At 52.6% G+C, this 24,160-nt stretch overlaps 1 protein-coding gene and 1 non-coding gene across 4 annotated transcripts in view; one reads left to right on the top strand and one right to left on the bottom strand.

Moving 5' to 3' along the window:
- Positions 1 to 21,943, top strand: part of FGFRL1 (fibroblast growth factor receptor like 1) — a 225,496-nt gene extending 203,553 nt beyond the window's left edge. For 2 of the 3 annotated variants that reach the window (XM_029046554.2, XM_029046555.2), the window contains exons 4-8: positions 714 to 779; positions 9,404 to 9,688; positions 11,814 to 11,939; positions 16,251 to 16,604; positions 19,594 to 21,943. In XM_029046554.2, coding sequence (XP_028902387.1) covers positions 714 to 779; positions 9,404 to 9,688; positions 11,814 to 11,939; positions 16,251 to 16,604; positions 19,594 to 20,006 — 1,244 coding nt within the window. In that variant the 3' untranslated portion in view covers positions 20,007 to 21,943. The remainder of the gene's footprint in view (positions 1 to 713; positions 780 to 9,403; positions 9,689 to 11,813; positions 11,940 to 16,250; positions 16,605 to 19,593) is intronic. The other variant, XM_029046556.2, reaches the window with a different exon arrangement.
- LOC114805547 lies at positions 4,093 to 4,230 on the bottom strand. Its single transcript, XR_003753519.1, has one exon. It is a non-coding gene; the product is annotated as a small nucleolar RNA SNORA7 (small nucleolar RNA).
- Positions 21,944 to 24,160: the final 2,217 nt, after the last annotated feature.

Genomic DNA, 24,160 nt, shown 5'->3' with positions numbered 1-24,160 from the left:
TTGGCTTCAAGGTGATCAATCAGATCTACCTTACCTCACCTCGCTAATGCTCCCCTAGAACCCAGCCCACACACTTTGCACCTCTAACACCAACCTACTCTCTGTACCTCGATCTCGTCTGTCTTGCCACTGACCTCTCACCCTCCCTCGAGCCCGGAACTCCGTCCCGCTTCGTATCCGACAGACCACCACTCGCCCCACCATCAGAGCCGTCCTGAATATCGCTTCTCCTCCCGGAAGCCTTCGCTGACCACATCCTCATTTCCCTACCCTGTTCGCCCCCCTCCTCTGTGTTGCCTATGCTTTTGGCACATACCATTTTAAGGGCAAACAGAAGTGCTCCTTAACTTTTAATTAGTCGATCAATCGTATTTATTGAGCACTTACTGCGTGCAGAGCGCTGTACTGATCGCTGACCGAGTCACAGGCCGCACCCGTGGCTCCTATGGCCACGCGTCGGGCTTGTTTTGTGGTCCGTCTCCCCGCTTCTCGACTGTGAGCCCGTTGTCGGGGAGGGATTGTCTCTATCTGTTGCCGAATCGTACTTTCCAAGTGCTTGGTACAGTGCTCTGCGCACAGAAAGAGCTCAATAAATACGGTTGAATGAATGAATTGCTCCACAGTTCCGGGCCCTGCCGAAGCCAGCCCGCCTCGCGCCGACCGGCTGACAAGAAACGCCTCAGCCGACCTTGTCCTTGTATCTCCCTCTGCAGATGACGCCAGCTCGGTAAAGGAGAGCCAAGCGCCAGATGATGAAGACCAAGCGGGCAAGCAGTGGGGTAAGAATTTTTAGTTTAGGAGGGTTCAAAGTCATTCTCCTCCCACTGGGCCCAAAGGCACGCTCCGTGGATTTAGTCGGCCAGTGGAAAATGGTGATTCGATACCCCCTTCCTCCATAAGATCGTGAGCCCCGTATGGGACAGGGACTGTGTCTGACCTAATTATCGCGCATCTACCCCGGCGTCGAGTACAGTGCCCGACTCATTGTAAGAGCTTAACAAATACCTGTTGTCACTCCTCCTTAGACTGTGAGCCCCGTGAGGAACGGGAACTATGTCCAATCCGATTGCATTGTACCAGTCCCAGCAGTTAGTACAATGCTTGGCACCTAAAAGCGCTTAACAATTCCCCGGTTGTAATTATTAAAAACTGCCTTGCTGCTGCCAACTTGTAATAGTAATAATAATAATGTTGGTATTTGTCAAGCGCTTACTATGTGCAGAGCACTGTTCTAAGCGCCGGGGTAGACACAGGGGAATCAGGTTGTCCCACGCGGGGCTCACGGTCTTCATCCCCATTTTACAGCTGAGGGAACTGAGGCACAGAGAAGTGACCTGCCCACAGTCCCACAGCTGACAAGTGGCAGTGCTGGGATTCGAACTCGTGACCTCGGACTCCAAAGCGCGTGCTCTTTCCGCCGAGCCACGCTGCTTCTCTAACTTGGAGAATTCCCACCCTCCCCCCGGGCCTGTGTCATATGGGGACTACACTGCCATCGGTGTCCTTTTACGTAGGCACCACTGGCAGTATAGTTCCCATAGGGGTGGGGCTAAAAAGGAAAAAGCGAGATCCACAATTCTGCAAAAAACCTGATATCAATCAATCGGTCGCATCTATTGAGCGCTTACTGCATGCAGAGCGCTTTACTAAACTCTTGGCAGAGTGTAATATATCAGAGTTGGTAGATCCGTTCCCCGCCCACAGTGAGCTTATAGATCGCAGACATCATTAAGCATGACGTCATGCTTCACGTCTCATCAGGTGTTGTCATGCTTCATGTCTGTAGGGCCTTTCTCCCTTCTTGTCTCTTGTTCCTCAGGGAGCTTTTGGTCGAAGAGAGTCGCCTCTCTTGGATGGCAGGGTGCCACGCTAATATGACCCCAGCATCTGACTCCCAGTTTTCAACTGGGATGCAGCACTGCGAAGCAGAGAGAAGCGGTACAGAGAAGCAGCGTGGCTCAGTGGAAAGAGCCCGGGCTTGGGCGTCACTTAACTTCTCCGTGCCTCAGTTCCCTTATCTGGAAAATGGGGATCAAGACTGAGCCCCACGTGGGACGACCTGATTACCTTGAATCTACCCAGCGCTTAGAACAGTGCTTGGCACATAGTGAGCGCTTAACAGATCCCAAAATTATTGTGTAGGCTTTGCTTTACCTTATCTTTAAAATGCTTCCTCTGGCCTCCTTAACTCCAGCATCCACGGAGATAGCATATGTGCTATGTAAGACACACTTCTGAATCGCTGGATTGCTGGGCGTGACTAGGGCCGGCAACACCGGTGACTGACTAATGATAATAATTCTAATGGTACCGCTAAAGCGCTCACTGTGTGCCAGGCACAGAGCACCGGGGTGGATCCCGGCAAATCAGGTTGGACACAGTCCCTGTCCCACTTGGGGTTTACAGCCTCGGTCCCCAGTTTCCAGATGAGGTAGGCAGAGAGAAATGAAATGACTTGCCCAAGAGAGCGGACAAGCAGCGGAGCCAGACTTAGAACCCAGGTCCTTCTGACTCCCAAACCTGTGCTCTACCCATGGAGCCACACGGCTTGTCTACACGGCTTGTTCCCACGGTTGTGTGGTTCTCCTCTACAGATGACTCCCAGGCCTCTCCACTCTCCGTCGCCCCCCATCCTCACGGCTTTTACACAAGTTGGGTGACGCTCATATCGGCAAACATTCCTGCATTCCCTGGATTCAGTGGGCTTCTCAATCCTCTTAGTGATGCGAAACAAAAATTGAATCTAGGGGCACAGAAGCCCTCCCCCTCCCCCGGAGGTACTTCAGCTCAGTGCTCTAAATTAGGCTTTTCCGTGACCACTTTCATTTTCTTCCGCTAATGCAATTCGGCAGGAACCTCCGGGTCTAATTTCTCTGCTTGTCGTCATCGAAAGTGGGGAGGGACAGGGGAGTGGGGAGTGAGAGAAGAGAGTCCATAAAACTGCTTTGATTCAGGCTGTTCAGCTGGACGTCATAATGAAGCGGGATGGCCTGGTGGATAGAGCACAGACCTGGGAGTCGGGAGATCTGGGTTCTAATTATGACCACCACTTGCCCGCTGGGGAACCTTGGGCAAGTAACTTCTTGGTGTCTCCGTCACCTCATCTGTAAAGTGAGGATTCAAAACCTGTTGCCAACTTGTTCGTCCCAGGCGCTTAGTACAGTGCTCTGCACATAGTAAGCGCTCAATAAATACTATTGAATGAATGAATGAAAACCTGTTCGCCCTCCCGCTTAGACTACGAGTCCTGTGTGGGATAAGGATTATGTCCAATCTGCTTACGGTCCTTTTAGACCGTAAGGTCTTTGTGGGCAGGGAATGTGTCTGTTACATTCCTATATTATACTCTTCCAAGTGCTTAGTACAGTGTTGTGCACACAGTAAGCGCTTAATAAATACAACTGACTGACTACCATTCCCTGCACATAGTGAGTGCCCAATAAATACCATTGATTGATTGACTGATTATTGAGTATCTACCTGAGCGTTGGGCACATAATAAGCACTGAAATATGACAATTATTTTTGTTATAAAGGTAACAATTTTCATCTCTTCTGTACTTGAGTTTAATCAGTGGTATTTATTGAGCGCTTACTATGTGCTGAGCCTTATACAAAGTGCTTTGGGAGAGTGCAGTATAATAGAGTTGCTATTGTTAGTAGCCTCTCTGTCCTCCAGGATCCGGGAATGCGTTCGACCCACTCCCCGGAAATCTCACCTCCTCCTGGCAGCCCCGTTCATGATTGGAATTAAATACTCGCCTCCTGTTGGCAAAATCCACTCCAACCAGACTCCTCTGCAAACTTGGCTCTTACTCCTCTTCTAGGACAGTATCACATATTCAGTGGGCTAGTTATCCAGAAAACTTGGGCCAGAGTTTGGGGAGAAGATCTTGCTGTCCACTGTCTTATGCTGTCTTATGCGACGCCACGGACACAGCTCTCCCCGAACAATCGTCCTGGCAGTGGATCCAGAGAGTTTTCTTGGTAAAAATAGAGGAGTGGTTTCACGTCGCCTCCTTCCGCGCGGTAAATAAGTCTCTGCCCTAGACTCTCTCCCATACCTGTGCTGCCCAGCGCAGGTGAGTTTTGACTCGTAGCAGATGGCCTTCCACTCTCTAGCCACTGGCCAAGCTAGGAATGGATTGGCTATGCCTCTGCTTGACTCTCCCTCCTGTAGCGGAGACCGGTAGAGTACTGGAAACTCTCCAGGGACGACCCTGAGAGGATGAAGAAGATCTAGAAACACCTGAACAAGACAGGTGGATCATTAAATTTGTTTCCGAGGCCTGGGAGTGCAGACGGTTTTTTTTTCGGAATTGATTTCTTCCATTCCCCCAAGGTTGGAAATAACTGATTAATAGCCCCCAAAGTTTAGAGAAAACCGATTAATAGAGTAATGAATATTCATATTCATCTCACTCTCATCCCCACAGCACTTATGTCCGTATCGTTATGCGCTGCATTTCCCTGTGTGTAATTTATTTCAATCTCTGTCTCCCCCTCTAGACCTTAAACTCCTTATGGGCAGGGAACGTTTTTTACCAACTCTGGGCATTATCCTCTTTGAAGTGCCTAGTTCAGTGCACTCAACTACACCGCTCTCCCCCCTCCTACTTTACCTCACTAATACTCCCCTAGAACCCAACCTATACCCTTCCCACCTCTAACACCAACCTACTCTCTGCACCTCATTCTCGTCTGCCCTGCCACTGACCTCTCACCCTCCCTCAAGCCCGGAACTCCTTCCCGCTTCGTATCCGACGGACCACCTCTCTCCCCACCATCAAAGCCCTCCTAAAAATCGCTTCTCCTCCCGGTAGCCTTCGCTGACCACATCCATTTCCCTACCCTGTTCGCCTCCCTCCTCTGCGTTGCCTATGCTCTTGGCCTATACCATTTTAAGTGCGAACAGAAGTGCTCCTTAACTTGTCAATCCGTCATCAGTCATATTTACTGAGTGCTTACGGTGCGCAGAACACTGTACTAAGCACGGTCAGAGTCACATGCCACTGACTTGGCATGTGATTGATTGATAAGAATAGCATTTATTAAGCACTTATTGGGTGCAGATCACTGGGGAAGTTTCCCGGGTGGGATTAGACATGGACCCTGGTCCTTCAAGGGGTTCCTATCTAATAATCACCCCTTAGGCTTAGAGATAACTCATAACTGAGAAGCAGTGTGGTTTAGTGTCCGGAACACGAACCTGGGAGTCAAAAGGACCTGGACTCTAATCCCGGCTCTGTCATTTGTCTGGTGTTGAGCAAGTTACTTCACTTCTCTGTGCCTCAGTTTCCTCATCTGTAACATGAGGATTAAGACTGTGAGCCCCATGTGGGACAGGGATTGTGTCCAACCTGATTATCTTTCATCTACCCCAGCGCTTAGTACAGCGCCTGGCACATACTAAGTGCTTAACAAATGCTACAGTTACTTTTATTATTTATTAGCCTCCCAAATTAGGATATCGCTTCTCCTTTTCTTTTTTCCCTCTCTCTCCGGGTTTGTGTTTGGACTTTCTCTTTCTCTCTGTCTCTCTCTCTCTCCCCTCTTTCCCTCCCCCCACTTTCCCTCTCCCTCTCTCTCCCCCGTCTTTGTCTCCCTTTTGTCCTCTTTTGTTATAGCCACCACCCTGAAGCTGAGCTTAGTCTTTTGTTAAGGGAACATTTCGAGACGGGATATGGTATCACCGTATTCTCTGTGGGTCGGAGAAGCTTTTGAGGCCTCGATAATACCCAAACGGCCTGAAAACCCTCTGAAAGGTATCGCTTTACCTGTAGATCCCTCTGCCCACATTGGACTGTCACACAGTCCAGGTGCTCGACTCATTGCCTTGAACAAGGAGAGTTTGGGGGTCAGGGGAGGGTGGAAGTGGGGTGGTGTAGTATATCATTTGCCTCCGAGTAGTTTGTGTTGCCTGGACGTCAGCCTCTGGGTCTGGGGGGAGCTGGGGATTCGGGCTCCTGTAGTTAGCTCTCCGTCCTCAAAGTCTGCCCACAAAGCACCAGAATCACCTTAGGCGACCCCAAGGCCAGCGCGGCCAGTTCCTCCGGAAATGCCAGAATTGAGGCCCATATTGTGAAACCCCGAATGTTAGGTAACAGCCCTGGGGGACTTGCCTGGAACCCGCTTTGCCTCAGGAGACCACCCCTGTGGGGCGAGTTCATTTGGGGGCTACCTCCTAGACGGCGCAAGGAAGAGGAGAAGCAGCATGGCCTGATGTATGAGGAGATGAGGAGGCCCAGAGAAGTCAAATGACTTCCCCAAGGTCACACAGCAAGCAGGTTCTAGAGCCAAGATTAAAACCCAGCCCACACACTTCACTCCTCTAATGCCGAGCTTCTCACCGTACCTCCCTCTCATCTATCTCACCTCCAGACTCTCCCCCATGTCCTGCCTCTGGCCTGGAACACCCTCTCTCTTCATATCCGACAATTACTTTTCTCTCCTTCAGAGCCTTATTGAAGGCACATTTCCTCCAAGAGGCCTTCCCTCACTAATCCCTCCTATCCTCTTCTCCCACTCCCTGTTTCGTCGCTTCGGCTCGCTTTATTCATCCCCACTCCCAGCCCCACAGCACTTATGTACATATCTGTACATTTATTTCTGTTAATTCTGTCTCCCCCCCTAGACTGTAAGCCCATTGTGGGCAGGGCACGCGTCTATAATATTGTTATACTGTACTCCCCAAGTGCTTGATACTGTGCTCTGCACACAGTAAGGGCTCAATAAATATGATTGACCGACTGAACGTCTACTGAGTGGCAGGCCTATGCTCTTTCCACTGGGCCAGCCTACTTCTCATGCCCCTTTGCAGAGTCTGGAGGGGAGGTGCCAGCAATAACTCGCCCCAAAGGGGCGGTCACCAGTGACAAAGCTGGCCTTGGACTGTCCCTGTCCATCCCTCTTACCTCATATCCAGCATTTCACAACAGGGGCCTCACTTCCAACCCCCTCCTGTGTATGAGCTCCTCCACTAGCCTGTAAACGAGAACGGGAATCGTGCAGACCAAGTCTGTTGTATTCAATCATCAATCGTTCAGTTGTATTTATTGAGCACTTACGTTTTTATAGTATCTGTTCAACGCTGTGTGTCAGGCACTGTTCTAAGTGGTAGATATAAGGTAATCAAGTTGGACACAGTCCATGTCCCACATGAGGCTCGCAGTCTTAATCCCCATTTTACAGATGAGGTAACTGAGGCACAGAGAAATGAAGTGACTTGCCCTGTGCCACGCAGCAGACAAGTGGCAGAGCTGGGATTAGAACCCAGGTCTTTCGGACTCTCAGGTCTGTACTCTCTCCATCAGGCAATGCTGCTTTCTGTAACCGGAGCACTGTACTAAGCACCAAGGAGAGTATGATGTAACAGTATAAAGGACACATTCCCTGCCCACAATGAGATTACAGTTTGCGGGGGGGACTTCTCTTCCAGGTTTTTAGTACAGGGCTCTGCACACAGTAAGCACTCAATAAATACCAGTGATTGATTGATTGACTGATTGGGTGTGGGAGAGATTTTGGGAGGTCTCTCGTTCTACTTTCCCCTTCTGGGTAACCAGAAGGCTGACGAGTTTCTGGCTGTCCTGAGCGTGATTCTGTCCTGAGCCAGAGATGATCATTCTGCTAATTCTCCCCAGGCTGGGTTGATTGATTGACTGATTCATTCACTGGTATTTATTGAGGACTTACTGTGTCCAGAAAACTGTACTACGCACTAGGAAAGTACAATATAGAGAGACAATCCCTGCCCACTCCGGATTTACAGTCTAGAAGGGGAAAGACAGATTCGTTCCAGATACCTGGCTAAGTGGAAAGGGTATGGGCCTGGGAGTCAGAGGACCTGAGTTCTAACACAGGCCCCGCCCAGGTCACCCTGCTGTGTGACCTTGGGCAAGTCACTCAACTTCTCTGAGGCTTGGTTTCCTCAGTTGTAAAATGAGGACTATCTGTTCCCCATCCTCTTAAGACTTGTGAGTACAGTTTGGGACAGGGACTTTGTCCCACCTGAGTCAGTTGTATCTATCCACTGCTTAGAACAGTGCTTGACACGTAGCAAGCGCTTAAAAAACGCTATAACTAAAGCATTTTTTAAGCAGTTACTATATGCATTTATATACTATCAATGTATTCCTTAGCCCTGCTGGAGGACAGACTGGGCCTCAGATGCCCTTCTTGCTTCATCGTTGTCTAATAACACAATCCACAAAGGCTCGGAGGGAGTTGAGCCTGGCTGTGGTTGGCGGGAATTGAGGCTCTAATATGACAGAGGCAGCCTAGGGGGAAATACTGAAGGAACAGAACGATTATCATAATTACAGTACCGCAGGGCCCTTGGGCCCTCTCTCCCCCAACTCTCCCCCCCCCCGCCCCCCCCCGACCCTGTCATCAAAATGGGAACGAAAGGAATCCTGGCTGCAGCCATGTTCCCATGAATCACCGTCCCGCCTCACAGAGGAGAAGTGAGCCGAGGCTTGTTAGGGCAGCTTGGAGGCCAGGGTTGGGGTTATGGCTGGCAGGGGAGACGGGGTGAGATAGGGTGATGAGGTGTAATGATGAGGTGTAACCCTGTCATTGAGCGGGTGTCCTAAAGGCCGGATTGCCCGCCAGGCAGGACCGGTGTCCGAACTGGAGGCCAGAGGCGTGAGTTTGAGGGTTAGGAGTTCGGGGGAGAGGGGCTCTGCGGTGAGATGAGGGGAGAGGAGCTAAGGGGAGAGCTGAGGGGACAGGAGGTCCGGGAGGCTCCAGAGTGCTGGGTCACTGAGGTCGGGGGTCACCGGACGGAAATGGGGCTCCAGAGAGAGCAGCCGCCCACTCTCCAAAGCCTTCCCGGCCCGGCCCCACCCAGTTCCAGCCCTTTCACTCTCTCCAGTGACTCCAACTCAGTCCTTCCTTCTTCTCCCTCCCTCCCATATGCCAATCTCACCTATCAGCTTTGCTCCTCACAGGCAGGGATTGTGTCTGTTTTCTATATTGTACTCTCCCAAATGCTCTGAACGGTGCTCTGCAAAGAGTGAATGCCCCATAGATGCCACTGATTGATGGATAGTTTGCCTGTCCGCTTCCTTTAGGCCCATACTCTAGTCTTCCCCAGGCCTCTGCTCCCAGGAGCCTCTTCCTTCCCTGGAGCCTCTGCTTCCCGGGAGTCATGGCCTAAAAGATGCGGACCGACCATCGATCCAGCGATCGAAGGTATTTATCGAGTGCTTAGTATATGCAGGGCACCGTACTGAGCGCTTGGGAGAATACAACAGAACTAGCGGACGTATTCTCTGCCCATAACGAGCGTCCCACGAAAGACTGCAGATTACTCCATTACTACAGATGGGTGAGCACCACAGGACCCTTCCACCTTTTGGCCCGGGACCCTAGACTCACCGGGTACCTTCTCCCCGCGCAGCCCGGCCCCGGTTCACGCAGCCTGCCAAAATGCGTCGACGAGTCATCGCGCGGCCGGTGGGGAGCTCGATCCGCCTAAAGTGCGTGGCCAGCGGGAACCCTCGCCCCGACATCACCTGGCTGAAGGACAGCCGGCCCCTGTCGCCGCCAGAGACCGGGGAGAACAGGAAGAAGAAGTGGACCCTGAACCTGAAGAACCTGAAGCCCGAGGACAGCGGGAAATACACCTGCCGCGTCTCCAACAGGGTCGGGGAGATCAACGCCACATACAAAGTTGAAGTGATCCGTAAGTGATCGGGCCGGGGAGGGCTGGGGGAGGCCAGGGACTCGGGAGGGGATCGGGGCATCACCGCTCCGGAGTTGCCCCGGCCCTCCGATGGGCCGGGGAGACTCCGGAGGGCAGTCTAAATACGATCGAATGAATGAAATGTTGAGGCCGCAATGATGACTGTGGTATCTGTTAAGTGCTTACTATGAGCCAGGCACTGTACTAAATGCTGGGGTGGATACAAGTAAATTGGGTTGGACACAGTCCCTGTCCTACCCTGAGGTTCACACTCTCAACCCCTATTTTACAGTTGAGGGAACTGAGGCACGGAGACGTGAAGTAACTTGCCCAAGGCCTCACAGGAGACCAGTGACGGGCCTTCTGACTCCCAGGACCGTGCTCTGTCCACTGGGCTGCCTTGTTCAATAGCGTGGAGCCGGGGTGGGGATGGGTGCAGCACCTGCCTCCCCAGGAGGGCTAGAATGTCGACGCTGCCCGGTCCACTCAGACTTCCAGACCTCTCTGCCTCCCCAGGACAATCAGCCCCATTCCGGAGTTCACCCTGGGATTTTAAGGTGACAACATCGGGGGTCGGGGAAGACCGTGTGGGGCCTCGGCGAGGTTTTCCGGTGTCCCGTCTCAGTGCCTTTCGTTCATTCATTCAATCGTATTGATTGAGCGTTTACTGTGCGCAAAGCACTGTACTAAACACTTGGGAGAGTACAATATAACAATAACCGCACACATTCCCAGCCCACATCAGAACATTCTCTGAGGCCTGCAGAGAAAGATTTAAAGCGGAAAGAAGCTAAAGGCAGATTTTAATCCGAATATTCTATAATAACAATATTTATAATAATCGTTCAGGACTTACTGTGTGCCAAACGTTGGGCTGAGCACCGGTGTGGCAACAAGATAAGCAGGTCGGATACAATCCCTTTCTCCCACGGGTCTCACCACCGAAAGGCAAGGGAGAACAGGTGTTGGATCCCCATTCTGCAGATTTTTGAGGTACTTTTAGTGGGATTTTTTAAGCACTTACTACGTGCCAGACACTGTTCTGAGTGCTGGGGTAGATAGAAGCTAATCAGGTTGAACACAGTCCATGTCCCACCTGGAGCTCCCAGTCTTAATCCTCATCTTACAGATGAGGGAACTGAGGGCCAGAGAAGTGAAGCGACTTTTCCAAGGTCCCCGAGCAAGAAAGAGGCAGAGGCAGGATTAGAGCCTGCGTCTTCTGACTCCTGGGCCCCGAGTCTTTCTTCTGGGCCTCACTGCTTCCGGTGTCTAACGTAAATCCAGTCTCTACAACCGGCAAGGCACTGGCCAACCGGTCAAGAGAGAGGCAGGGCCTCACAGTGGCTTTCCCAGGGTACCGGAGTCACCTTCGTCCTCTCGTCCTTCCCCCCTCAGCCGCTCCGGGAGGCGGGCCACTGGGGCACTGTTCATGACCGCACAGCCACGCGTAGCACTCTGGCCTGGAAATCCGAGCCCGGCTCCTCCCATTCCCTGGGCTGCTGGGGGATTTGGAGCACCCTGTTTCTCTCTCTGTCCCGGTCATTTCCCGGAAGGGAACCTCGGGGAGGAGAAGGGGTTGGCAGGGTCTTGGTGTACGATGATGGCACAGAGGAGCCTTGGAAGCAAAAGAAGGGTGAAGCTGGATATCAGGAAACCTTTTTGCCTGGTGAGGAAGGGAGGAAGAGAGAGAGAGAGAGAGAGACACTCTGGTCCAGCCACTTGCTCATAGGCAAATGGGGCAGAGCACCGAATATTCAGTATCCTGACGGAAACAGCCCAGCTCTGGCAGATGGGAAGCTACTAGATAATCCTGTCAGATTTTCTCCCCCTTGATTCCCTCAAGCCTTACTCTGGGTCATACTGAGGTCAGGGAAAAGCCCCCCTGGCCTTGGGGTTCTAACTCAGGTCCAACCCTCCGCCAGCAGGCCCCTAAATCCGACCGTTCCCTTGGATGCCCTCCTAAGGCGAGCGGAATCATAATTAAAGTTTAAGGGCCGTTCTTGATCAGGTCACTGACGCCTCTCATTCAGAAGAGGGCCTATACTACATGATCCCAACACCCTTCCCACCCCCAAATCTACCCCCATAGTCCCCTGACCCCCCCTCCCCCCACCTCTCCTCTTAGGTCCTAGCCTGTTGGGGTACAGTATACGCCTTGGAGATGGCATGCTTCGAAATCGGTCGTCATCATCAAACGCAGCCGCGTCGTTTCCGATCCCGTACTCTTATGCAGATCTCCATAATAATAACGGTATTTAATAATGTCGGTATTTTTAAGCGCTTACTATGTGCAGAGCACTGTTCTAACTACCAGGGTAGATACAGGGTCATCGGGTTGTCCCACGTGAGGCTCACAGTTAATCCCCATTTTACAGATGAGGGAACTGAGGCCCAGAGAAGTGAAGTGACTTGCCCACAGTCACACAGCTGACAAGCGGCGGAGCCGGGAGTCGAACACATGACCTCTGACTCCGAAGCCCAGGCTCTTTGTTAAGCACTTAGTGTGTGTCAAGCATTGTTCTAAGCACTGGGGTAAATATAAGCTAATCGGGTTGGACACAGCCCCGGTCCCACATGGGGCTCACTGTCTTAATCCCCATTTTACAGATGAGGTAACAGAGAGGTGAAGTGACTTACCCAGGGTCACACAGCAGGTAAGTGGCAGAGCTGGGATCAGACCCCAGGTCCTTCTGACTCCCGGCCCCGCGCTCCATCCACTAGGTCGTGCTCATTTCAAGATAGTGCACTCTCTGATAACATTCCGCCCCGCAAATAACCAGAATTCAAAGCACATGTGGCAAGTTTGTCTGCGCTCGGGAGACGAGGACCCATCGACCATCTGGGCTGGATAAAGATGCAGCTGCGTACAGACACAAACACATGTGTTTCCGCTCAAACGGGGAGCAGAGAGGGAAATGAATCAAACCTCATCCTCGGGTCCAATGTGACATTTTCACTTCATCGGAGCCAGACGGGACCAAGGGCAGAGCGGAGAGCAGGAATGATAATTGGAAGGAAACCAGATGTGAACAATAAGGGCACGGACTGATTTTTTTAGGCATCCTCTCGTTGTGATGGGGGGGGGGGGGGGGGGCCGGGCCGGGCGTGAGGCTTTCTTCGATTTCCTCCCTTAAGCCTTTTTCTGAGCTACCGGGCCAGAGGCCTGCGTCTCCCCCTGCGTCTCCATGCGGGCGTTTCGGGCTATGAGCAGCGTGAAGCTATGAGAAGCGATGAGAAGGAGCATGGCCTAGCGGAAAGACCCCTGACCTGGGAGTCAGAGGACCTGGGTTCTTCTCCCAGACCTGCCTCTTATCTGCTGGGTGACCTTGGACAAATCACTTCACTTCTAGACTGTAAGCTCGCTGTGGGCAGGGAATGTGTTCGTTATCTTGCTATGCTCTATTCTCCCAGGCATTTAGCCCGGTGCTCCGAACACGGTATGTGCTCAGTGGATACGATGGACTGACTTCTCCGGGCCTCGGTTTCCTCGTATGTAAAATGAGGATTAAATCCCACTCCCTCCTCCCTAGACTGTGAGTCCCATGTAGAAGAGGGGTTGTGCCCAAACTGATGACCATGTAGCTACCCCAGTGCTTAGAAAAGTGCTTAGAACAGTGCTTGGCATATTAAAAGTGCTTAACCATGATAGCGATACCATAATTGCACATAGTACACGCTTAAAAATCACCGTCATTATTATAATTATGAGCAAGGCTTGGGGCAACGCTTGGGCTCGAGCTTCTGGAGTTGTTCGCGGTGACCTCCCCCCGCCCCCACACACTCTCTGTTTGTCCCGACAAGCTCTCTGCAGGGGCAACCTTGGGCTTGCCTTTGACCCCATGGTTCTTGGGGTAACTCGGCCCCGGCCCCACCCCATCCCATGGAGCTGGAAAGGGATGAGGTGGAGCAAGAGGCCGGATGAGCATCTCGACCCCTGAGGAAGGAGAGGGCAAAGAGGCTACGACTGCCCTTGTGTCTGCAGGCGGGACTGGGGGCTGGGGTGAGCAGGACACACGCGCGGGCGGTTGTTTCTGGCCCCGGGGTGGAACGATCCACACAGGAAGCCTGGCGGCCGAGAGGACACTGCCGGGGGGCTCAGGGGCCGGAGCGCTAGGCCCCGACGGTTCACCCGGGTATCCACGCTGCCTCTATCACCTAGTACAAAGAGCACGGGACTGAAAGGGCCTGGGTTCTAATCCCAGCTCCTCCCCTGGTCTGCCACGTGACCACGGGCGAGCCACTTCACTTCTCCAGGCCTCAGTTACCTCATCTCTAAAATGGGGATTCAATTCTCCTCCCTTCTACTTAGACAGCGAACCCCATGGGGGACAGGGACTCCATCCAACCTGATTAACTTTTATCCGACCCGGTGCTTAAAACAGAATAAGCACTTAACAAGTGCCATAATGATGATAATTATCATTATTGTTGTTACGAGGACCCAGCTGCAGCCCGGGAGCCGGTGGATTCTGGGGCGGCCGCAGCCCCCGTACGGAGGGTCCTGGGTGAAAGCGACAGCTCCCGAGGGGCCGTGGGTTCACCTTGACCCCAACGCAGCGGCCCCTAAGCTTCCACCCGCTTCGCCCCATTGCCCGCCGGTCCCCCGGGCAACCTGGATGGGGGGCACGGCCTGTACACATGCCCGCTCCCACCCAATCCGGGGGCCAACGGAGGAGCAGCAGGGAGGCTCTCTTACTGCGCCTTTTGTTTCCTCTTCACCCCGTTCTCCTTCCCCCTCCTTCTCCCCCCTCTATTGCCTCCCACTTTTCCTCCTCTCATTCATTCGATCGTATTTATTGAGCGCTTACTGTGGGCAGAGCACTGTACTAAGCGCTTGGAAAGTACAATTCTCGGAGACGATCCCTACCCAAAAACGGGCTCACTCCCTCTCTGTGCCACCCCCGTGCCCCCCCCAGCCCCACCCCATGGAACCGCTCCCCCACGCTCACGATGAAAAGCTGGCAGGCCTGGCAGCGGTGATAACATTGGACATTCCAAGCGCTTAGTACAGTGCTCTGCACATAGTAAGCACTCAATAGATAGGATTGAATGAATGAATGGCAGACTCCCAGCAAGAAGAAACTGTGTCCCTGCTATGGACGTGTCCCCGGGAACTTCGGGGGTGTTCAATCTATGTGTCCGTATGCGCTGGGGGTGGGCGAGGGGGTGTTGTTTTCTTCTCCCTCCCTCCCATCCTCATCCCGACTTGTTCATTCCAGGCGCTTAGTACAGTGCTCTGCACATAGTAAGCGCTCAATCAATACTATTGAATGAATGAATGAAGCCACTTCTCAGCACAAGGAGGTCAGGCAGGCATGGCCTTTCACTGGGTCCTCGCCGCCAGTGCTGAATTTTTTTTTTATGGCATTTGTTAAGCATTTCCTGTGTTCCAGAGACCGTACTGAATTCTTGGGTAGATGCAAGCTAATCAGGTGGGACGCGGGCCAAGTCCCGCACGAGGCTCAGAGGAGTAATCTCCAATCCTCAGATGCGGTATCCGAGGCACAGAGAAGCGAAACGACTCGCCCACGGTCACCCGGCAGACATGTGTCAGAGCCGGGATTAGAGCTGGGAGTGGGCTCAGGGCGCGGACCGGTCAAGATCTCCCAGGAGACGGGTAGGAAGTTTTCAAATTCCCCACTGTACAGATGGGAACGCCGAGGCCGCAGACGCTCATCAGCGTGGCCCGGTGGATAGAGCATGAGCCCGGCAGTCAGGAGGTCATGGGTTCTAATCCCGATTCCGCCACTTGTCCGCTGTGTGACTTTGGGCGAGTCGTTAATTCGATCGTACTTATTGAGCACTTACTGTCCATTCATTCAATAGTATTTATTGAGCGCTTACTACGTGCAGAGCACTGCACTAAGCGCTTGGAATGAACGAGTCGGCAACAGATAGAGACGGTCCCTGCCGTTTGACGGGCTCACGGTCTGATCGTTGCCAAGCACTGTACTAAGCACGTGGGGGAGTACGATACAACAGCAGCAGCGTGGCTCAGTTGAAAGAGCCCGGGCTTCGGAGTCAGAGGTCATGGGTTCGATTCCCGGCTCTGTCACTCGTCAGCTGTGTGACTGTGGGCGAGTCACTTGACTTCTCTGAGCCTCTGTCACCTCATCTGTAAAATGGGGATTAACTGGGAGCCTCACGTGGGACGACCTGATTCCCCTGTATCTCCCCCAGCGCTTAGAACAGTGCTCTGCACATAGTAAGCGCTTAACAAATACCAACATTATTATTGTTATAACGGACACATTTCCTGACCACGGTGAAGTCATTTCACATCTCCAAAATGGGGATTAAGACATTGACGGGGGCTGCGTCCAACCCAATTTGCTTGAATCCCCCCCCCCCCCCGCCCCAACCCCGGACCTCAATACGGCGCCTGGCACATAATAAGCGCTTAACAAATGCCTCAATTAAAATAATGATAATTATTATTATTGTTACGAGTCCTCCCAAGCCCCCAGACCAGGGCTCCCTCCCCAGTCGACGGGGTCTTCCCGTCCCCGGGCCTCCTCCCGGAGCAACCGGGCCAAATATCCGTGCCCGGCTTCTCTTCCAGAGCGGACGCGGTCCAAGCCCGTACTCACGGGAACCCACCCGGTGAACACGACGGTGGATTACGGCGGGACCACCTCGTTCCAGTGCAAGGTGCGCAGCGACGTGAAGCCCGTCATCCAGTGGCTGAAGAGGGTGGAGTACGGCTCGGAGGGCAAGTACAACTCCACCATCGACGTGGGCGGCCAGAAGTTCGTCGTCCTGCCCACTGGCGAAGTCTGGTCCCGCCCCGACGGCTCCTACCTCAACAAGCTGATGATCGCTCGGGCCCGTGAGGAAGACGCCGGCATGTACATCTGCCTCGGAGCCAACACCATGGGCTACAGCTTCCGCAGTGCCTTCCTCACCGTGCTTCCCGGTGAGGCGGGGGGCCGGGGGCCGCAGGCCGGGGCGGCGGGATAGGCGGGAGGATGCGGGCTCTTAGTCCCCTGCTCTCCTATACAAATCCTTTATAATTTAGGGACCCCCCCCCTGTGAAGAGCCCAGCGACAAGGTGGAAGACATAATTCAGTTAACAACTGTGGTATTTGTTAAGCGCTTACTATGTGCCAGGCACCGGAGGTAGATATTTCAGTCACATTTACTGAGTGAGCAAAGCACTGTACTGAGCACTTGGGAGAATACAACAACAGATAGACACATTCCCTGCCCACGACGAGCGTGGCTGAGTACTGTTCTAAGTACTGGGGTAGACAGAAGGTCGTCCCATGTAGGGCTTACAGTCTTAATCCCCATTTTTACAGATGAGGTAACAGAAGCACAGAGAAATTAAATGGCTTGCCCGAGGTCACACAGCAGATAAGTGGCAGAGCCGGGATAAGAGCCCACATCCGTCCTCCAATTCCCAAGCCCCTGCTCTTGCCGCTGACCCATGCTGCTTCTCTAGTAGAACAGGAACATTTTCCTTCTTTCCAGCCTGCTTGGGAGCAGGTGTTGTCTCTGGTGACCCAGGAAAATCGGGTCATCTCTAGCCCAATTGGCCACAGGTGTTAGGGCCCGTTCTTGCCACTGGAAGATGAGGAGATCCAGGCACCTCCGCATCCAATGTTCCTCTGTGCTTCCTCTGTACCAGCCGTCCGTCTGGGTGTCATGGAGGTGGCCCCTCACGGAGGCAGGGGAACGGATGAGGTCCCGGCCGAGGATACTATGGATTTGGCAAGGGACTTCCGGAAAGGAAAGCGGCTATTTGGGATCGGCTCGGGGTTTCTGAGTATCCCAAGACATCATCCCCTTTGGATATAACTCTGAAAAAATGAAGTAGTAGTCAGTAAGTCATATTTATTGAGTGCTTACTACCTGTGGAGCACTGTACTAAGCACTTGGGACAGTACGGTATAACAATAAACAGGTATAACAATTCCCTGCCCACAGTGAGCTGGCAGTCAGCGCTTAATGCTGGGAAAGTTTACATGGATGAAAAAATAGGTCCCTGGCCCCAAGGAGCTCACAAGCGAAGAATAAAGTTAAGCACTCGGTAAGGTGCTTTGCATACAGTAAGCTAGTAATAATAATTATTATGGTATTAAGGGCTTAATATGCGCCAAGCACTGTTCCAAGTGCCGGGGTAAATACAGAGTAATCAGATTGTCCCGCGTGGGGCTCACAGTCTCAACCCCTATTTGAGAGATGAAGTAACTGAGGCACAGAAAAGTTAAGTGACTTGCTCAAGGTCACACAGCAGAAAAGTGGCAAAAGTGGGATGAAGACCCACAACCTCTGACTCCCAAGCCCGTGCTCTCGCCACTAGGCCATGCTGCTTCTCTGGAAAGGTCTCAATAAATATGATTGAATGGATAAAGAGGGGAAAGGAGACTGGCCACAGACACGTTAAGAGAAAACCATCTAGAACAGGAAAGGTAAAAGTCAAGGAAGGACACTGGATAATATAGAAACAAAATAAGGATGGGGAGACTAGAGGAGCCGAGTTTCGGGGTCCAACGGTCAGAGCCGTGATCACGGTTACCGCGGTCTTATCAGCATTCTAGTGTCGTCGGGGGTGGCCTGCCCTGCCGCCGATGCTTCTGTATTTCCTGCCAGGATGGAGCAAGGCGTGATGTGATGAAGGGGGTGACCACAGCGGGAACTGTGGCAAGTACTGTACTAAGCACTGGGAATGGATACAGTCGGCCGCAAGCTCCCTCCAGGGCTGTAAGCTGGTTGTAGACAGGGAATGTGCTTGTTGTAATGCTGTGTTGTACTCTTCCAAGTGCTCAGTACAGTGCTCTGCGTACAGTAAGTGCTCAGTAAATACGATTGAATGAATGCACGAATGAATAAAGTAAATCCGTATCAGGGGCGGAACATCCGGTTTAATTCAGCATCCTATAATGGGCTTCTTAAAGGGACCACCCTGATCTGGCCCCATTAGGTCAACCAGCTGAAGTCTGTCCCAGCCTGTAGTGCGGGACGATCGATCGACCGATCGATTACTAGTATTTACCGAACACTTGCTATGTTCAGAACACCGTACCCGGTGCTCGGGAGAGTACATTACAACAGAGTTAGCAGACACGTTCCCTGCTTAAGAGAGCTTACAGGGAGCTACGCTAAGTGCTAGCTCAGTTGTGATGAAATCAGATCAGAGTCCCTGCCCCACATGGGTCTTGGTTTCTGGGGACAGAGATCAAGTGTTTAATCCCCATTTTTACAGATGAGACTGAGGCACCGAGAGGTTAAGTGACTTGTCCAAAGTCAAACCTAGCAGACGGGAGGCAGAGTCAGGATTAGAACCCAAGTCCTTCTGACAGACGGGCCCTCGCTCTATCCTCTAGGCCAAATGTGAGGCTCATGCGGGCCATGGGCTGATTGACTTGTATCTACCCCGGCGCTTAGTACAGTGCAAAGCACAGAGTAAGCGTTAAACAAGCACTCTAAGAAAATGTGCTCAATAAATATCAAAATTGTGGTATTTTTTAAGCACTTACTTGGTGCCAGGCATTGTACTAAGCACTGGGATGGATACAAGCAAATCGGGTTGGGCACAGTCCCTGTCCCACGCGGGGCTCACGGCCTCAATCCTCAGTTCTAGATTGTGAGCCCGTTGTTGGGTAGGGATTGTCCCTATCTGTTGCCGAATTGTACTTTCCAAGCTCTTAGTACAGTGGTCGACCCCCAGTAGGCGCTCGATAAATACGATTGAACGAATGAATGAATTTTTCCAGATGAGATAACTGAGGCCCAGAGAAGTGAAATGACTCCCCCAGGGTCACCCAGCAGACCTCAGTATGGGGATTAGAGGCCAGGACTCTCTCTCCGCCGCGCCCTGGCGCTGGTTGATCGCCTGTCTGATCGACTGATTCCTCTCTCCCTCCTCCTCTCTGCCTCCCGTCCGGCTCCCGCCCCGCCAGACCTGAAGCTGCCCAGCCCCCCGGCGGCCCCGACCTCCGCCAGCAGCCTCCCGTGGCCCGTGGTCATCGGCATCCCCGCGGGGGCCGTTTTCATCCTGGGCACCGTCTTGCTGTGGCTCTGCCAGACGAAGAAGAAGCCCTGCTCCTCGCCGCCCCCGGGCCCCGCTCACCGCCCCGCCCCCAGAGAGCGGGCCTGCGGGCCCCCCGACAAAGACTGCATCTCCTCCATCAACTACGACGAATACGTGGTGGCGGGACAGCAGCAGCAGCAGCAGCAGCAGCAGCTCTTGGGCCAGGCCCCGGGCCCCAAGATATACTCCAAGCTGTACACGGACATCCACACCCACTCCCACACCCACTCCCACGTGGAGGGGAAAGTGCACCAACACCAGCACATCCACTATCAGTGTTAGGTCCGACCGGCACCCACCTTCGGGGGGGTCCCCCCCGGGCCCCTCGGCCTCGGGCCCGGGTCCGCCGCCGGTCTCCGGGAGCGAGCCAGAGGTGGAAGGTGAATGACCCGCTGAGCAGGAAGGAGAGTCTAGATGCAGAGATCTATTTTTTTCTACAAACGCAGGTAGGGATCCAGAGATGGGACGATGAAGGAATCCCCCAGCCCGGGACCTGTCGGAAGGCCGGGAATCCTGAAGCAGCGGGAAGGGATTTCCTCTCTCTCCGCTCCTTGCTAGCCAACGTCAGGATGGCGAGAGCGGTCCCGGATTTAGCGGCAGAGGCAGAAAAAACCAACAACCAGCAAAACCGGGGTTGGCAAGTCCGCGGCTCGTGAGGCGACAAGAGATGTCAGAGCCGTCGGGGTCGGAGGGAAGACCTCGCCGTCCGATTCCGACGGATGAGGTTCTCCGTGCGTCACTGGCGGGTCTCGCCCCGGCTCTGGCGAGGGGTCTGACCCCGTGATCTGGCGCCGGATCGCTTGGCCTCTCCCCTTCCCCCAAACCCCTCAGAAAGGTGAGGACTTCCCTACCCGGAGACCTCGGCCTCCTCACCCCGAAGCTTCTGGAACAAGGGTGGTGCATCGGGTGGGGGGAGGGGGACGCTTTGTCTCCCCCCTCGCCCCCTGCGGTCCCTTGGGCCTACAGGCTGGCTCGGCCCCGCTCTCTCCCCGGTTTGCTCCCGGACCCTCTCCCCGGCTCCAAAAGAGAGACTCTCCTTCCTCCACCACGCTCCTGTCGATGCCCCTAAGAAGGAAACCCCATCCAGGACCCTTTCTATTTATATTTAAGAAAAAGAGATAATAATAAATATTAATAATAGCCCCGAGGAACTTAGGAAGGTCCGAACCGCAGCGCCCGTCCTGATGGCAAACCACTGTGACGTCATTGGAGGCCGACAGAGAAATGGGACAGACGTCCCCTCTCCCCTCCATCCCGCTAAACAAGGGTCCACGCCGAAACCCCCCAAGTGACTCCAGGGGACGAAGCTACTCCCCAGTCCCACAGGCTGCCGGGTCTCCGGGGAGCTGATTCTGGGATTTTCCAGCCAACCTAGAAAGGAATTCAGTCCCACCTAGAAAACCTCTGGAATTCTATAGAGAGTTTAAACGGAAGCCGTGTATATTTAATTTATTTTGTTAAGCGAGGAGAAAAAAAGAAATGTACGCTATTTTCTTCCAAACATTTTACAAAGATTTTCGATAGGAAAGAAAAGTTGGGTTTTTATTTTCCCCAGATTCTTATAGCTGCCGATGCGCCAAAGTGTAAACGATGTAGCATATTCAGAACTTTATTTAATCCACTTGAAAGTCCTATATTTGTACGCATCTGTAATGATTCCAACAGCATAAGCAGTGCAGTGCTGAGGTAAGGTGTTGGTGTTTTGGTCATAACCCCCTATTTTCAGGGGTTTGTAGATTGACCTGTTGATTCCTTTGCCCTTCTCCTCCTCTTAGAAAACCTTCAACCCTTATGAGCCAATGTGACCTGAGAAATTCCCTGGTTGTTTTTTCCCCAAACTCAACACTTAGTCTCAGGCGATGTAACGATCCCTTGGTATAGAAAAGAAATGTCCCACTCTGTAAGGAGAGAGGGAGGGGGTAGAAGAGGTGTAGGATGGATAGCAATCCATCCATTCCAACCCACCCACTCCCCCCCCCCACCCCCAGCCCCAGGAGTTCTGTACCTTGGGTTATACGTTCTGTCCTTCAGCGTCAGGAAGAAGAGAGGAGGAACCGGGCTTCCGAGATCCCGACGGGTCTTCGGGATCATTCCAGTTTGCTGGAGAAATCCCAGGCCTCCCAGAATCTGTGGTCCTTAACACTGATAATTGTGGTATTTGTGAAGCACTCACCGTGTGCCAAGCACCGTGCTAAGCACTGGGGTCGACACGTGGTAGTCAAATAGGACACAGTCCCTGTCCCACAAGAGACTCGCAGTCTAAGTGGGAGGGAGAAGAGTGTCAAATCCCTATTTTACAGATGAAAAAACTGATGGCTAGAGGACTTAAGTGACTCAGCCAAGGTCACACAGTGGGCAAGTGACAGGGCTGGGATTAGAACCCAGGTCCTTTTGATTCCCAGTACTGCAATCTTCCCACTAGGCCACACTGCTTCTCATTAGAGTCTTCCAAGGGCCAGGCTCTGGGCCCACACTGGTTCTACATCCGAGGGGTATTCGTACACCAGCTCCAGTGGAGCTCTTGCAATCTGTTGTTATTAGCAAAAGTTGCCGGGCACAGTCGGTATTTCCGGCCAATTTAAGAAACTGGGGCATAAAGTATATCGGGGGAATGAGTTGTTAGGGCCCCAAAGGAGCCGGTGGCAGCCGACTGCATCCCCTCTTACTGGTTTGTGAACGGCCTTTGAAGGTGGCAGACTCCGGCCAGATATCGCCATTTTGCGTTCGAGCAACATTCCGTCGTGCCTAGGAACTGGAATTCAGTGGAGAGGCTGCCATCACCCACCTTTGCCGCCACTCACTGGGAAGTGGGGTAGCTGCTTCTGTTCCTGATGCGTTATGAGCCCTCCTGCTGCTGCACAGAGCCATCTCTCCCAGGCAACTGTTCCAGGTTGTTGGGGAAATGATAGCCACTGGGGCATTTTCAAAATGGCGGGCTGGGCTCTTTCATCCACCTATGTTTCAGATGAGAGAGCTCCACATCTTTTGAAGGTTTTTTTTTTTAACATTATGAGAATAATATCCCAACCCAGCCTATTGTGTTTCTTCCCTGTGGTTCTCTATACACCTCTTTTCCTGGGACGATCCCCCCCCCAAGGCTCATGAGAAAATCTCCAGAAGAAACCATCCATTCCACTGTCACAGGGAGGCCCCGTGCAGATGCTAGAGGTAAAAGAAAAGTATAATAAAGTTCATCAGAATAAGGACTGTTTGGGAAGCACCCTCTCCCGCCTTTTTATGATATGGAAAAAGCCGCGTCAGTCTACCTTTTCACAGTACAGATTTTATCCCCCCCCCCCCCATTAAATAGCACAACAGAGGAGGTGAAACAAGGAAAGCCGACAGGCTGGCATGGAAAACTCTTACTCAGCTGTCTTGTTACACCTTGAATATGAAGTTAAATATTGAGTGTGTGTGTGTGTGTGTGCGGGTGTGTGTGTGTACACATGTGTGTGTGCGGGTGGATGTGTGGGCCTGTGTGTTGTACGAGAGGAGAGCATGTGTGCGATCTGGAATCTGTGTCTTGACAATCTTGTAAAGTCCCCCCTCTCCCACCCTACCTCCCCCAACCTGTTAAGATGAAAGCTTTATGGAACAATAACAAATAAAAAGTGTGAAATCATTGTCAGCCATGAGAAATTTATGTTGGATACATGGGCACGCAAACATTTAGCAGCTCATCACTCGATCAAGAGTACTTGCTTGAAAGGGTATAACAGACATTAAGTAGGCATGATCCTCACCCTCAAGGACCTACCCATCTCAGCACCTCCAGCCTTCTGGCTGGATTCAAAATGCCCAATACTAATGATAATAATAATAATAATTGTGGCATTTCTTAAGCACTCACTATGTGCCAGGCACTGTACTAAGCACTGGGGTGAAATATGAGCAAATCAGGTTGGACATCTTAATCCCCATTTTTAGAGATGAGATAACTGAGGCCCAGAGAACTTAAGTGACATGCTCAGGGTCTCACAGCAGATGAGTGAGGGAGCCAGAATTAGAACCCAGGTCCTTCTGACTCCCAGGCCTGTCCTCTAGCCACTAGACCACGCTGATGACTCTGGGTCATCCCGGTGATCTGGGTCGGGGTTTGGGTACCTGTTCTTTGCACACACAGTTCCAGCTCTTTTCCTACCCCCCTTAGATCTGGGGTGACTGGCATAGCCAGGTTGGCACAGCCGGCTGGCATAGCAGTGGGTTCCCAAGTGGGTGAGTCTTACAGGCGATGAGAAATCAACCAATCAATCAACGATATTTATTGAGCACATACTGTGTGCAGAGTACTCCGTACATCTCCTCCGAGAAGCCTTCCTCGCCCAAGCCCTCCTTTCCTCTTCCACTCCTTTCTGCATCGGTCGGACTTGCTCCCTTTATTCATCCCCCATCCCAGCCCCGAAGAACCAAAGAACTTATATATGCAGATCTGTAAT

This window comes from Ornithorhynchus anatinus, chromosome 18 (genome assembly GCF_004115215.2).
Source record: "Ornithorhynchus anatinus isolate Pmale09 chromosome 18, mOrnAna1.pri.v4, whole genome shotgun sequence".
Classification (NCBI taxonomy): domain Eukaryota; kingdom Metazoa; phylum Chordata; class Mammalia; order Monotremata; family Ornithorhynchidae; genus Ornithorhynchus; species Ornithorhynchus anatinus.
The sequence above is the reverse complement of the archived record's forward strand: the minus strand, read 5'-3'. Positions and strand labels throughout refer to the sequence as shown.